General features: G+C 37.2%; 1 protein-coding gene across 1 annotated transcript; it reads left to right on the plus strand.

Annotated features, from left to right (window-relative positions):
• Positions 1–15,914, plus strand: LOC582346 (cysteine-rich protein 2-binding protein). Its single transcript, XM_030972337.1, has 15 exons — positions 1–53; positions 475–769; positions 1,320–1,434; positions 2,133–2,261; positions 4,102–4,262; positions 6,367–6,500; positions 6,929–7,042; positions 9,547–9,667; positions 10,033–10,354; positions 10,976–11,096; positions 11,503–11,715; positions 12,074–12,189; positions 13,195–13,400; positions 14,062–14,243; positions 14,847–15,914. The coding sequence occupies exons 1-15, from the start codon at positions 27–29 to the stop codon at positions 15,003–15,005; spliced, it is 2,415 nt and encodes an 804-aa protein (XP_030828197.1). The 5' UTR covers positions 1–26; the 3' UTR covers positions 15,006–15,914.
• Positions 15,915–16,868: the final 954 nt, after the last annotated feature.

Below are 16,868 nucleotides of genomic sequence, written 5' to 3' on the forward strand. Positions count from 1 at the left end.
GCCTCGGCCTCAGAAACAAGTCGGCAATGTCAGGTGCAAGTGAAGCTGATCAGGTATTCAAAACCCTTATAGACTACATCACGATAATAGGGTCCAATAAGGGGGAAGCTAGAACTGAAAACCCAACACTACAAAGCACAGGCAACAGGAATGTCATTATGTGGGGCTGGGCTTTGTTACTTTGTAACATTAACACTTTTTTAACAGTGAAGAAAGTGGAACTACATTTTGCATAATGTTTGAGAGACTGTCTTCCATGACTGTTGGAGATTTAGCTTTCAAAAGAACAAAATAAAAAACAACAGCAAAATGTTCCCTGCTGATGTTCAATCGATCAAATTTTTGAGTCGGCAGTTAAAAGGATTATTTTTTCAATCTCGGCCTAGGCCTACTGATCACAATTTTAGTTTGAGCTGAAGTAATTCCTTTGCTGCAACTGTAAATAAAGTTGCATGTTTCGTTTTTCTTGTACAGGGGGAAAATGATGAAATTGATGTGGTTTCCATGGACACCAAGTCTCCAGGAACAAGGGAGGAGGCGGCCAAGTCACCAGAGGAAGATATCGTCCTGGAAGCAATGGTAGACGATGATGGAGAAGATGATGAGGAATCTCATGTGACGATCACCCACGAAGAGGAGGAAGGAGTGAAGGAGGAGAATGTAGACGTGGAAGAGGAGGATGAGGCTGAGGGTGCTCAGTGTTACTGTGAAGGCAAAGGAGAAGGTCCGATGCTCCCTTGTGAAAAATGCAAGAAATCTTTTCATTTAGGTAGGAACCTGATAGGAGAGTATACAAATAATACACAGCAGTGAGGGCATTAGTAATTTTACTAATACCCTATCAAAATGATGTGTATTATTTGTTTTATAAGATAATATTTTATTTGTTTTCATCTTCTAAAAAAATCTAATAACCATCAATTTTCATTTTTATATACCGGTACCTACTTTAAATTATTTTGATGTTTATTTGTCAATGGCGCACAAAACAACATCTTGTCTTTTTTTATGGAAAGAAACATAGTCGTACTTTAGATATTGTGTAATAATAGTACCCATTTATCTATTTGGGACCACTTGAAAAGCATTCCAGGGAGTTAGTAATGCTGCTAAATTTGAAGAACATACAGTATTAGATATCGGGAGTAAAGTTAAATATAGATTCACTGTTAGTTATTTTTTTCTTCCTAATTTCAATGCAAATTATGTTCGAGTGGTCCTCAAAGATGATATTTTCTTTGTTATAAAACCCAACTGTCATAAAATGATGGAACTTACTTAATACTAACCATTGTTTTCTTACCATACACTATACACAGCTTGCTTCAGCACTGGCAACCCTACAACACTAGAGGGGGACACCTTCTTCAAACTGAATTGCAGTGCATGTAACATTCCTGAAGATGAGACGGTTGAAAGATTGCGGCTCACATGGTAAGATCTTTTATTTTTTATTTGTTTTCCCAATTTTTTTCTTCTTCTTCTCTTTTCTCCCGATTTTACCCCTACTTTGCCTTTTTTCCCTGAATTTGAGTAGGTTGAGGAGCCCCCCCCCCCTTTTTTTAGTGCTCACTATCATCCCTGTAAGATTCATAAGATTGCTCACAGGCAGCTACAGTGTGGGAATATTCAATTTTCTTTTTCCTTTTCCATGTATGGGTATTGATTTTGATAGGCGAAGTCAAGGTATATATGGTCCATTGATATCCAATACATTACCCAATAAATCTAAAAATGAGCATAATTTTTTTATTAATAGTAAGATTTTCTTTGAAATTAGGTCTGATCCCAGCTTAAGTTAGGTCTATCCGCTTGATGTTATCTGAAGTGTGCTAAAAATGTTATGTAGTCATTACATATGGACCATGATGCCTATCTTGGATACATGTGCCCTTTGTAATTATTTTCAAGCATCATTTTGTATCCAATAATGCAGTGTGTGAGACAAAGTACGATATTTTTGATGAGCAAATGAAGAAAAAAAAATGCAAATAACACTGAACCAATTTTTCCTCTATTGCATTTAATCTTAAAAATGTAGTTAGAGGATTAACATAACTTATATTCTTTTAATCACTGTCTGCATTGAATACATAAATTATAAAGACATTTATTGTGCTTCATGTTCCTAGGCAACAAGTTGTGATGCTATCCCTGTACAATTTAGGACGGATAAGGAGCGGAAGAAGAGGGTTCTTTCGCTGGAAGGAGGACATCTGCGAGTTCATCTCCTTGCATTGGAACCTCATCTTTGGGGCACAGTAAGACTGCTTTCTATTCTTCAATAAGATGCGAATATAAGTCCATCAGAGATTGCCATATTTTCATATTGCTTATATTTCCGTTTGATATGCACCAAGCTATCCTCAGGCTCAGTCTCCAGTAGACTGATTTTATTGTATGTTAATTAATAAGAAATCAAGTATTATAGTGATACTTGTATTCTATTATTTTGAAATGATTTATTTAGTTATAAGGGTGTAATTAAAGGAAAGGAAAGACTGAGACAGATTAAGATAAATCTGTTTTCTTTCTTTGTATATTTTATTAAATTAAGATAAATCTTCATAGGCAGAAGAGCATAATAAATGATAAGTTAAAAAAAAAAATCTTATTACATACATACACAAAAATTTAAAGAGATGATTGGTACTGCAAAGTCAATAAAAATAGCAACGTAAACAGTCATTCTGAAGCGTTCTGTCTTGCCCTTCATCAGAGTACATTGTAAGTTTAATGCTACAGCCCGTTAGTCATCAAACGGCTGGCTTTACATCTCCTTTCCAGCAGCTTATCAAAATTTGTTCATCTTTTGTGTGCTTGTTCGTTTTGCTTCAGCTGATGTTGTCTGATTTTCTGCTTTCCGTTCATTCTTGCGATTTACCCCGATGAGGGCAAGACAAAAAGCTTTAGTTTATCTGGTTTCGACACATATATTTGTAATCAGCTATCTTTAATAAATGGGGCATGTTTATATAGTGGTGTATAATATGCTACTAGTACCGTAGCTCTTTTACATACATTGATCTTATGATTATTAAATTACTCACTAGCTATTTTTGATTAGTGGGGCATGTTTATTTACAGTGCGTCCCAGAAAAAACGAAACCCAAGAATTATTGGTTTTATCATAACTTAGTCACACTTATAATTAATAAATGACACATATTTGGAAAGCTTAGGACCTCCTCTTTCAGTTGATGCAACTCATATGATGCATATTTCACGCATGAGAGATTACAACGAATTTGAAGAGAGGAAACCAAAAAGTCATTTTGTGGACGGTATCTGAATTTCAAAGAGAAAATCACATTTCTAAAAAGTTGAGTTTCTGCCCTTTCATATGACACCTCAATCAGGAAAAATGAGCCAGGAATGACAAAGTTCTGAGTGTGTAAAGTAGTGCTTGCATTTCCATAATTTTATCAAACGAATTCGTTTTCACTAGCTGCCTGTCGTAGCAACAAGCAGAATTGACAAAAGACTTAACTCCGTTTCGTTGACAATCAGCCATGCATAAAGTATTTCGTCTACGGCTGAATGTCAATGAAACGGAGTTAAGTCTTTTGTTAATTCTGTTTGTTGCTACGGCAGGCAGCCAGTGAAAACGAATTTGTTTAATAACATTATGGAAATGCAAGCACTACTTTAAACAGACAGAACGTTGTTAATCCTAGCTCCTGACTGAGGTGTCATATGAAGGGCAGAAACTCAACTTTCTAGACATGTGATTTATTCTTTGAATTTCAGATACCGTCCGCCAAATGACTTTTTCCTCTCTTTAAATTCATCTTAATCACTCATGCATGAAATATGCATCATATGAGTTGCTTTAAATGAAAGAGGAGGTCCTAAGCTTTCCAAATATGTGTCATTTATTAATTATAAGTGTGACTAAGTTATGATAAAACATCAAAAATTCTTGGATTTCGTTTTTTCTGGGACGCACTGTATAGTGGTCTATAATATGCTACTACTAGTAGCTGCCTTACATAAATTGATGTTACTATTATCATTATTATAACTACTATTAGATTACTCAATGTACTAGTGAATTTTTCATAACTATTTGTGTCTAACCTTTCTCCATTTTCAATGAAGTAAAATCAAGACAACCACTTGGCATGGTACAGTTGCTGGTGTATTGTCAGTAGGTAACAAACAGCTCTTCCGGTCTGGGGCGATGGAGTTCAATGAGACCGGATGGTGGACATTGATTGAAAACAGACCCCCAACCCTCAAACAAGAACCGTCATTAAAAGGTAAGGTTCCATTTTAATACATCCTCTTCAATATACAGTTAAAGTTAAACCTGTCTCGGTGGCAACATCTCTATAAAGGCTACTTGGCTATAGTGACCATATATTTTGTCTCCCTCAAGAAAGAAATGTGTTTTGTAGAACCTGTCTAGAAAGGCCACCTCTCTACATCGGCCACTTTCTCTGTTTCCCTTGGGTTGCCTTTATAGACAGGTCTGACTGTACTTCTTGGTAAAGGTAATGACTCAAAGATGTCAAAACTTTCCTTGATATTTTCTCTTTTTTGAATAAACACTATGAAGGTAGAACGCAACCCCTGTAAGTTTCAACATAGAATGCTGGCATTTCAAGGAATTACATTAACAGTGGTCATATTTTAGGATCCACTTTTTGTCCACAAACATCTTATTTCACTGCTGAATTGTTAATAATATATATATCTCCATAATGGAATTGTTTACAAATTTAGATTTAATGAAGATTGTACTGTGTATGATAGTAAATCTCAAAAATTGGAAATGTATTGTTCTATTAAGGGAGAAAAGTGCATTTACAAGGGGAAAAAAATTAAGTCCGGCTGGACAGAAAGTCCTGATTTATTTTAGCCTCTTACAGCTAATTGAAGAAAAATGACACCAACTTTATGACAACGGTTGACACTGTGTATTACCTTTGAAGAAGAATATGTGTATTTGATAATTATGATGGGATAGAGATTGTATCTATATGTATTAAAATCCAAAGGTTATAAAGGGAATGTTCATTTTAATCATGATGAGCCTAGATGTTGGTAATTTCATTAGAGACAATTTTTATGCCTCCGTTACGAAGTAGCCGGAGGCATTATGTTTTCGGGTTGTCCGTCCGTCCGTCCGTCCGTACGTCTGTACGTACGTCTGTACGTACGTCCCGTTCTCGTGATCACGTTATCTGAAGAACGGATCAATGGATTCCTACCAAACTTTGGTCATTTATGTATCTAGCAAAGTCGATGAACTGATTAGATTTTGGGGTCACGAGGTCAAAGGTCAAAGGTCACAGGGCTCATTATGTATGCAAAAACAGCTCGTGATCACGTTATCTGAAGAACCGATTGATGGATTCCTGCCAAACTTTGGTCATGTATGTATCTTGTAGAGTCGATGAACTGATTAGATTTTGGCGTCACGAGGTCAAAGGTCAAAGGTCACAGGGCTCATTATGTATGCAAAACGGCTCGTGATCGCGTTATCTGAAGAACCGATAGATGGATTCCTGCCAAACTTTGGTCATGTATGTATCTTGCAGAGCCAATGAACTGATTAGATTTTGGGGTCACGAGGTCAAAAGTCAAAGGTCACAGGGCTCATTATGTATGCAAAAACAGCTTGTGATCGCGTTATCTCAAGAACCGATTGATGGATTCCTGCCAAACTTAGGTCATGTATGTTACTTGCAGAGCCGATGAACTTATTAGATTTTGGGTAACGAGGTCAAAGGTCAAAGGTCACAGCGCCCATTATGTATGCAAAAACAGCTTGTGATCGCGTTATTATTAGAACAGATTGATGGATTCCTGCCAAACTTAGATCATTTATGTATCTTGCAGAGCCAATGAACTGTGTAGATTCTTGGTTCATAAGGTCCAAGGTCATGGGCTCATTATGTATGCAAAAATAGCTTGTGAACGCATTCTCATTAGAACTGACAGATGGATTACTATTTAACTCTGGATATCTTGCAGAGCCAATGAGCTGAGTAGATATTAGGATCATGAGGTCAAAGTTCAAAGGGTCATATATGTATATGAGAAATTGTTTGTAATCACGATATTCTGAGAACCTGTTAATGGATTACAATTGAACTTGAATTTGAAAAATTTCTTCCGTTTTGGTTTGTAAAATTGCTCTATGACGGAGGCATCATTTTCGACTGCGTGCAGTCGAATTCCATCTAGTTAATGATGTAATTGTAAGGTAGTACTCTTACAATACTAGATGTTTGTTCCAAAATTATAATCAGATACAGAGTGTCTTATCTCATGGTGATAATTTTTGTAAGGTACATTTGATAATTCAAATGATTTCAAGAGTATAATGCAAAATACCATTTGTATATTCTTTTCTAGCAAAACAGTTTGCTGGGAGAAAAGCCCGAGCAGTATTTGAGCCTACCATCAAAGTTGAAGGGTTACGGAATCGAAAGAGAGGAACGTCGGCAGAGTCAGCAATAGAACTCAAGGAGAAACGATCGAGAACGCAGGTTTGTGTGGATACTGTATTCTCTCTTTACAATGAGTTCTAAATTGGTTATTATGCAAGAGATGGGCTGTTTGGAACAGCAGAATTAAGGGCAAACTAGCAAAATAGTGCAAGAAAGTACATTCGCTGAATAGTGCAACTCCAATTTGCTCATGACCAAGTATTGTCCAAGCCGTTCAGAACTATTAGTTTTATTATCACTTCCTTCATTTATTATTCAGCAATCATAACATTCATTTGTGTAGTCTCTGTATTTTGTTTGTTTTGTGTAGAATTGATTTTTGTCTTTATCAAAACTCAGATTAATATTAAAGAAAAGCTTCCTCAAATTTATACATAATTAGAGGGAAAATTGGCTGTATAGGTCACGTTTATACATCATTGCCATGTTGGCTTGTCGCTCAAACCATGTTTTTCTTTATTACGTAGGAAGCTAAGGACATTCGCAAAGCAAAGCAAGCATCAGAAGAGGAGTACAAGAAGAAACAACAGAAAGATAGCAAGGATGATGAGAGTAGTCTGGATAGCTTTACCGGAAGTGAGGTGAATGATTATCATATATTTGTCTTAAATGTATATACCGGTACTTGAGATTGAATTGAATTATAATAGCAGCTCGAGATCTGAATTACATTCAGTTTACAATAAAAGCACATGTACTACAGAGCTGCCAAGTCTCCCGGATCCTGCGGGAGACTCCCGGATTTTGACCCAATATCCCGTTTTCCCGACCCCATGCAAAAATCTCCCGGATTTCCAGATTTTAAGTTGTATTATTTTCACAAACGACTGTTTCACAAGACTAGCATGTTGAGTTCGTACGTACGTATACAAACAGGTCAACACATGGCAATTCTGTAATATGAATTTTCCTGTTATCCAGTCGTCGAATATAAATTTACCGTGATATCGTACTTTATTTAACAGCGTAATAAATGAGAGTTACGCCGAACGACTGGCGGGCTAGTCTAACAAACCATTGGGAACATGTGATAATGTGAGTGGTGTTTGTGTGATAGCAATTCGCCTGCTTGCTCTGCCGGGCGGCTTCCTCGCCGGCCCCCGTAGCGTCCCGGTACGTTGGTGCCGGTTTCCAATCGGTCGCGTCAGAGCAGCCAGAAGTTGCACTGATACAACAAGCAGACTTTGTCTGCTGCGATCGGCCCAAAAAACTGCACATTTGAACATCAGTTTTTGGATTGATTTGGGGACTTTTGCGATGTGATTTTTAAGTGGATTATCATTTGATACCAACATGGCAGTGTTACTGCAGAGTGGATTTTGAAGCCGACTTTTTTTTTCTGATCTCCTTTGCCGTTGGGAACGCATCGATATAACTTGCATCTTCCGAAGGCGTAAGTCAACTTTGTCCAAAACAAGGCTGTATTTTGTTTGACTATTAAAATATCATCCAGGACAATGTCGAAGTCGAAATATTATCAGAAATATAAAGATGACTACCACTTGGAATGGCCTTGTGTTGGGAAATCTACGAAAGGCGAATACTACGCATTTTGTACAGTTTGCGGCGCAGATATCTCCATCAAGAGTGGGGGAAGAAATGATGTATTTCGCCACATCACATCTGACAAACACAAGCAAACCGCGAAATCAAGGGGCAATACAAAAGGAATACAGAGCTTTTTCAGGTTAGTATGAACAGTTCTTAGATTTGTAAAATCGAGAAATAGTCTACCCCTCCATACCATAGACCTGCGTTCATTTCGTCAGTAGTTGGGGACCTCATTAATCTCCAGAAGAGATGTGTCATTTTCATCTGTGCAATACTTTGTTGAAAAGTACCCTTGCATTTTGAACAGACAATCAGAGAATGGAGACCTGGACAAGCTTGAGCTGGAATTTGCACAATACCAGGTTGAAGACTTTTCAGGGGAACCAGAGATCCTGAACAAAAACTTGAGAATAGACAAGAAATGGTCTGCAATTTCAAAGATGGAGGATGGCAATGGCTCAAAGAAATACACACTTCTGAGCAAAGTGATGAAATCTTTGCTTGTGATACCACATTCCAATGCTTCATGTGAAAGAGTTTTTAGCATTGTTAGGAAGAACAAAACTGATTTCAGGGGATCAATGAATTTGAAAACACTTCAAGCACTCCTAACAGAGAAAATTGCCAACACAGATGTCCCATGCTACCAAAGGGAGTATAGCAAGGACCTCCTTAGCAAACTCAAGCAAGCAACCTACCAGTCACTTCAAGGAAAACCCTCAAGCACACCCCAGTCCTTGCCTTCCACAAGTACATCCCCCATTTCACAATAGAGGTAACAGGAGTTCATAGTCTGAAATATGATGTGAAGTTCATATGTTATCAATTGTATGCAAATAAAATGTGCCATATCAAAGCCTTCCATTTTGAGAAATCATTGAAAAAATGTGTTCTAAAAGGGTTTCAAAGAGGCTTAAAACCAAGAGCTTTTGGGGGGCCTGCCCCCTGCCCCCCCCCCCCCCACCAGGGGCACTAAAAGGCCATTCTTGGTTCCCGCCAACATGAAGTCGTTCGATGCTGCTCTCTCAGAAATCTCCCTGATTACCCAAATCAAATGTTGGCAGCTCTGGTACTACATAGCAATGTTAAAACAAATTATTACATAAAGCCTATATGAATACATTCAAAGATACAATTAATAAGATATAACATTATAACACAAACTAAGTATAACCAATATTATTCTAAAAGTCGACACATACAGCTGTGATATTGTATTTTCTTATGATTCTGAAACCTAAGGATGAGCGAAATCTTGAGGGGAAAAAAAGCCAGTACAATCTTTTGAAAGTTTTGGAAGTAGGTAAGAGGAAGAAGCATTTATAAATGAATCGTAAAAGGTGAAACATTTGTATCTTAGAGAAATCACTTTTTATTTTCACATGTTATCAGAAAGTTCAGGATGAAATTCCTCGTCGCATCATTATTACCACTATTCAAACCACTATTAGAAGGTCCTGAAACATTTGAGTAGACCCAATCACTGCTGCTGCTTTGTAACACCTAGATGCAATTTTCTTGTTATGATTTGTAGAACCTTGGCCAGCCAACTGCAGTACCAGATTCACCATCGATCCTCAGTCTACTTGGAGGAGACAATAGTTCAGATTCATTCACATCCAACCTTCTTAATGAGAGCGATCTTACACCAGAAGGTAACGACAGTACATTTTATTAATATTTGACAATTTTGCCTGAGCCTAGTCTATGGAAGAACAGGGCTCCATTTCACAAAACTTATCATCAGTGACAAATGACAGTTTTTGTTATAAACTACTGAAATACTTGCTTCTGATTGATTATCAGCAGATTTGTCACTTATCATTGAAAAAAGGCTTTGTGAAACCGGTCCCAGGCTAGACTAAATTCAAACCATAGTCAACGGGTGAAAGATTTTGTTGTTGTTGTTGTTTGAACACCTCAGTGAGCTGTCACTTTTCTTTTGGAAGAAATGTGTGTGATTTAAATACAAATTCACATTAAAAATACTCAGTTTTGTTTCCCCACCTTCCTTCATCAGTAAACCTTCCCAGCATGCTGATGGCCGGTGACGAGGAAGAGGTACTACACCATGGCGGAAGCAAAGGTCTGTCTGACCTATCAGCACTGCCCTCGCCCATCATCGTCAGCCGTCAGTTCAGCAACGATTCTTCGCAAGATACTCCGATGGAAGCCATCAGTGAGATGCCATCGTTTGCAGGATCCCTGAGATCTCTGGATAGTTCAGCGAACAGTGTCAGTGGGAAGGAGACCAAGTTGAGAAAACACAAGGTCAAAGGTCAAGCTGAGATGAAGACCAAGGACGGAGCGGAGGAAGATGAAGAAGATGCTTTTAAACCAAAGTAAATATGAACTGTTGTAACCAGTGCAGTGATAGTAAGCAGAATGTTTATAGCTAATGTGTTGTAGGTTTAATCAAAATTTTAGGCCAAAGTGTTCACGGATCTAAAAATTTGTACAAATGATACTTTATACTCGTGCTGTAGAACCAACTGTGTATTATATAAAACTGCAGTATCTTGAAATCTAATAATAATCAATTTGTGTATGTAGGAATCCAAAGTTGTTCATTATCAAAGATAGAGTGGAACCTCATGATAACAAACTCCCCAGAACCTAAAAAAAACCTGCATAAAAGAAGAAGTGTGTCTGGCAAAGACACCTTGTTTGGAATTGAGTTTATTCTAACGGTGTTCTTTTGTAAAGTTCTTTACCAGGTGCAACTGTGTGGTGAACACAATGAAGCGTTAAAATATTGTGACATGCTGTCAAACCTGTCCTAGTGCCACCTCTCTATAAAGGATATCTGTCTATAGTGGCAATGAATTTGACTCTTTTAAGAAAGAAACGTGTCTTGTAGAACCTGTCTACAGTGGCCACTTTTTCTGTCTTCCCTGGATGGCCTTTATAGACAGGTTTGACTGTAGTTGTGTGTATTCCATGCTCTTCTTTTGTTCTATCAGATTTCTCCCAATGAGTGTGTATGAGGAGAGACAGCTCCTCAAACTCCTAGAATCCTGTTCCGAAGCAGTGGATGTGGACCCGGTTGCTAGGAGACTGAGGAGAAAGCTTCTTATTAGACAGGTATGTCGTCAATATCACTCATATTTTGGTTGCTGGTGTAACCCTAACCAGAACTTTATTATAAAAATGTTGTCTTCCATTTTCATCCAATGCCCTGTGAGCTACTAGCCTCTTTTATGGACAACTGTCCACGAAGGAATTTTAGCTTGCATTTCATCTCTTACTTTGATGCTCTGTTGTGTATGATTTTTTTTGGGACACAAGGTTTCAAGATGTAGGCAATTTCTTTATATTATTCCTTTGATTTTGGTCATTCTTCTTTCCTAAGAGGTAGTTTTATGATCTTTATTGACACTTTATGATGTGTTTTGAAATCTGATAGATTATTATCTGTGCAATATGTGGACTAAAATTCAGGATTTCTGTATAGATTTGTATTTGACATTGTACTTTTTTTTCTTTTCAGGAGAAAAGAGCACGGGGTCAGCCCCTATTTGACCTTGATGCCTCCCTGCAGCAGATGCTACAACGTCGATGTCACATGACACCGTCCAAGATGGCCCGGTCGGTCTTCACCCAAAGTCCTCGCAGGGGAGGGGTCAATCCCCAGGGAGTAGGAATGCAGTATGTGTCATCGAGCCAACAAGAAGGAGATTACAGGATTCTAGATCGATTCCAGGTAGAAAAACTTCCAATAGTCTTTGGGATCATACCCATCCTTCATTTTTGGACTCAACTACCATGTCTGTAAGCTTCTAGTTAATGCCTGTAGGCTAATCAATTTTTATGTGTGAATAGTTTACCTTTGGTATCTTTTGATGTAGCCTGATGATATGGAAAAAAATGGTTAGCCTTTGTGTGACAAGAAAAATCACAACTACTTTTGATTATTGTTCCATTTGGTTGCAAGATTAATCTTAATTGGGCCAAGCTTGGGGATATGGACAAACTTTTAATTTTTATTCTAACGCTTTTATCATGTGTAGCCCATGTCCATTTGACACATCCACATTTGTTTTTGTATATGATTTCATCAGATGTCTCACTACTCAGCTCCCAGTGTCCATCAGCCTCAGACGTCGTTCAAAGCTCGTCTCATCGGTTGTAACGAGTCCGCAATGATGCAGAGTATTGTCAGTCCTTATACAGCAAGGTAAGATATATCTCTTGTCTCAATACATTGATCCAACCTAAAATACCAAATCCTTATAAATTTGATGAAGGTGTGAACAAACCGACTCACTCCTGCTATATTTATGAGCTATTTTTATTGTTTGCGAATGGCGAAGTTAATTGCAACAGTAGCCATCAGTTGTGACCCATGGTACGCTGCAACATTGTACACTAATCAATTTCAATTTTAGTAGCATTCAATTGTAAACAAATTTCGTGCAAAAAGGGTTGAAGTGGTTTCCATTTAGCAGAAAATTAAATGTGCTTCATTCAACAATACATCAGAAATTATTTGGTCCAAATACAAATGGTTAAGTTATGGAGTCATCTTAAGTAATAAATGGATATGCATATAATGTAGTCTATTCATAAAGCTATTCAGTTGTGAATTGAATTGTGCAATCCAAATCATCTTAAACATAAAGACCAGTTATGGTCATGCGATTGCATTGTGAAAGAAAGGTTGTGGAATCAGAAAAGGTTGATCATCTAGCATATAAGTATTGGTGTGTACTGCAAGGTTCTGGAATCATCAAAATGATGAGAAATTTGGCGCAGTCTTGGTAAAGTTACAAGCACTGTACACAGAAAGATGTATATGGGACTACACACACGTGCGCGACACATGCGTTTATCTCTCACATACCAATAGATAAACTAATTCACCAAATATATCAATTAGCAGGCGGTTTCCCGGCAAAATTGTTATCATCATGTATTAGTCAAAACATATTCTTTCACATGATTGGTAATACGAGCTTCCATTTCATTTTTTGAGATTGGGGCGTTTCCAATACTGGTCTTTAACTGAAAACCTTACCATTATATTAACCCATTGACTACTGAATCTTCTTTTTCTCATAGGCTTAATACAGGGACCAACAGGTTCCAGTAGGCAATGACTTAAAAAATAATGCAGAGTTTTACCCTCCAGAATATTGGCAATAACATTACAATGATGTGATGTCATGATTATATTTGGCAGAGTCCTGAAGCCTTTCATACGACGTGATACAGAGTCGAAGCCCCTCAAGCTTCGTCTACTCCAGGAGATTTTAGAGCATCATCGAAAAGCGGAGCCATCTTTCAAGGCTCCTCCCGTTGCACCCATCGACTACTGCTACGTTCGCCCTCAACACATACCCTCCATTAATGCCCTCTGCAGAGAGTTCTTCTGGCCAGGCATTGACTGTAAGTGTTCAGTTCAGTTCAGTTCAATTTGATTTAATTCCACTAGAAGCATATACACATAAGAATCAGAAATACAGGACAAATGCAAATCGTTATACAGTAAAAACTGCTTTAGTCACCACCTGTCTACAAAGACCACATTTTTTGTTTCCCTCGAAAATGGTTTCTCATTGAAAAATGTGCAAAAGTATTAACCTGTACATAAATACCACCTGCCTTTAAAGACTACTTTTCTTGTCTCCCTTGGGTGGTCTCTATAGACAGGTTTCACTGTATAAGTAAATTAAATATGAAAATAATTTCAACTGGCTTTGGGCTTGTAAGATGAAATGACCTTTATCAATTTGATCATAAGTGCTATTATTTTACCGAATTATCTTCATGTTCATCATTACACCCTGGTATTATCTCATTATTCTCTTGATGCATGTATGTAGCTAGCACTGTGCTCTCTGTTTGTGCATTCCCTAAATTGTTGATACAAAATCAATTTTCATGCATATTTAAAAATTAAGAGAACTTGTTGTAGTGTCTTGTTGATGGCTGGCTAAATTATTCGCTACTTTACTTCTAAGATTCAAAATGATGAATAATTAAGAATGAATTTGAGTTGGTTCATTCATTTACACTTGGTATTCATCATTTTTAATCCATTTACCAGTATCAGAGTGCCTCCACTATCCAGACTTCAGTGTGGTGGTTCTGTATCGTAAGGTGGTGATCGGTTTTGGATTCATGGTTCCTGATGTCAAATACAACGAGGCCTACATCTCCTTCCTCTTTGTCCATCCGGAGTGGAGAAGTGCCGGCATCGGTACCTTCATGGTCTACCATCTGATTCAAGTAAGTGTTTTCAGAAGTCTGTTGTGTTTTCATGTGATATTTTTTTAGCAATTTGGATAATTGAATTACAGGTTTAAGGATGAACTGAGGTCTGTAGACATAAACGGTAGTTATCGTCAAGATTGTGGTCAAGTAGTTTCAAAGTCCCAAGTCTTGACCTATGGTCAGGATTACTGTAATAGAATTTTTCTTTTTACGTTTATATTTGCAGTATTTTTAGTCCAATATCCACATTACATAAGTGTCATCGTTTGTGCTGGTTTTTTATAGTCATCAATAATTTAAACTTTCATAGACTCTGCACTTTTCAATTATTACCATATCATAATGAAATTCATAATGTATTGATAGTTTGGACAAATTTGGGTGAGGGGAGGGGGGGGGGGGGGTTAATATTTTGTTGTCAAGAAAGTCAATTTGTGATGTAACATGTAAATGTAATTATACCCATAAAAAAGTTGAAGACCATATTTTTTGAAAACAGTGATTATGATTCAAAATAAACATTTTGTTCCCTCTAAATATATCACAAATACTAACTTATTTGTTACATTGACAATTTGACACCATTTTGTTTCTTATTACTCAATCTGTCCTGTATAGACTTGCATGGGCAAGGATGTGACGCTGCACGTATCGGCCAGTAACCCGGCCATGTTGCTCTACCAGAAGTTTGGCTTCAAGCAGGAAGAACTCTTTCTGGACTTTTACGATAAATATTACCCCGAGGACAGTCAGGAATGTAGGCATGCCTTCTTTTAAGACTGAGAAGATAGCACCGATGCAGCTGGATCATGGAGTCTATTATTTAACCTGTTTGACATGATTTGATTTGGTACAATATGCATTTGCTGCAGAATACAGCTCAGGCTTAGTTTTCAACCTGTTAAAGGAAGTGTAGCTTGGCAAATACTGGTTAACGCCATCTACGTCTTCTTTTGGACAACTGCATGTAAACGAATGGACTCGATTAACAGTAGTCAGGTACTTTATCTCTACTTGATCAGCGTTTGCGAAACAGGCTGCAGTTCTCCTCATGCTTCGGTTTTGCTTATGTTCACGCACGTGATTGCTGTATTGGGCCCGAGTCAGGCCACAGGAAAGACACATAGTCTCGTCAGGCTACACTCACTTTAACTCTTTCGAGACGATCATTCCACATTTTGATCCCCGGCCATAGAAATATCCCAGATGCATGGGTAGAAAGAGCAATAATTTATGCACACATTGCATCCACTTTTATTTCATGACTGTATTGCGTTTGATTCCAGGGGGGTGTTTCACAAAGATCCTAAGTTGAACTTATCTTTAAGTTCGACTTCAAAATTATGGAGAGCCGTTAGCTTCTTTGAAAATATTTTGTAAAAGTTATTTTAAAAGACATTGTTGAATAAAATCATTCATATTTTCTATCATAAAGGAGATTGAATGTTCTTGATGCGGAATTTACTAAATGTCTAAAATACTTGAATTTTTGCTTTGGAATATGTTTTATTCTAAGACTACAAATGGCTCTCCATAATGTTTAAGTCCAACTTAGAGTTAAGTTTGACTTAGGATCTTTGTGAAACAGCCCCCAGGAATGTTTTCAAAGGAAAATAATCTTTTGAATTCTTAAATTGGCAACACGTTGACATATTAAAAATCATTGTTTTTCGATAAAAATGTGCAATTTTTTTACTTTTTCAAAACATTCTCGCCCATGTATTTTGTTTTACATTTTATTTCAACAATGTAGCAATAAAAGCAAAATATGATTGTTGTCAATTGAGGAACAATATGTGACCCATTTAGCCCTAAAAATAGATTCTGTCCTGAAAGGGTTAATCTAGATTTTTCTTGAGAATGAGTAACCAAAGTTCAGTTATTTTGCACCCAAGAATTGTTGAACTTGCATCCTTAATGTGTAGGGCTTTGAAATCATACAATGCTGGTGCAGATTCCATCTCAAAGACCCCAATAGGCTGTCAGTTTAAACAAATATGCTCACTTGTCTGTGAGTACTTACATCCCCAATTTATATGAAAACCAATGCAGGCATTCATTGTAAATGAAATGACAGGTAATGAATTGCCTGAGGTAACTCAGGCTGGAGTATATTGTGAATGTGTGTAATGTTAAAATCAAATTTTAACAAAATGGTGTTATACAGTATTAAAATCAAATTACACATGTATAACCAACAGGTTACAGTCAGCTAATATTATTACCTATTTTTTCTGCTACAAAGACTAGTATCCATGTGTAAGCTGCTTAATGGGTAGTTTTATAGAAGGAGCACTATGCTTTGTAGCATACATTTGTACAGGATTTCAGACCTCTAGTTGATTTTGTTCACCTTTAAAGCAAGTATTTTTAAATACTCTGTCTGAAATTCTAGATACTACGGTTGTGAACTTTGAAAGTTTTCAGAAACATGATGCAGGCAGGGTTTGGTATTGTATTATATCCTAGGATGAGGATAATATCATGTCAATTATTCACTTAACCATTTGTCTAGTTTATTAGATTTTCAGGCCTTAAATTTCAATATTTTTAGGGCAAGGCCACTTTTCTGTAGGGCACATTCCTATATTACAGCACAAATAGGAAGAATTGGAAAGGGCACAAAAAATCTCCAAGGCC

The sequence above is a fragment of the Strongylocentrotus purpuratus genome, unplaced genomic scaffold, assembly GCF_000002235.5.
Source record: "Strongylocentrotus purpuratus isolate Spur 01 unplaced genomic scaffold, Spur_5.0 spur5_scaffold_6, whole genome shotgun sequence".
In the NCBI taxonomy this organism is placed as follows: Eukaryota; Metazoa; Echinodermata; class Echinoidea; order Camarodonta; family Strongylocentrotidae; genus Strongylocentrotus; species Strongylocentrotus purpuratus.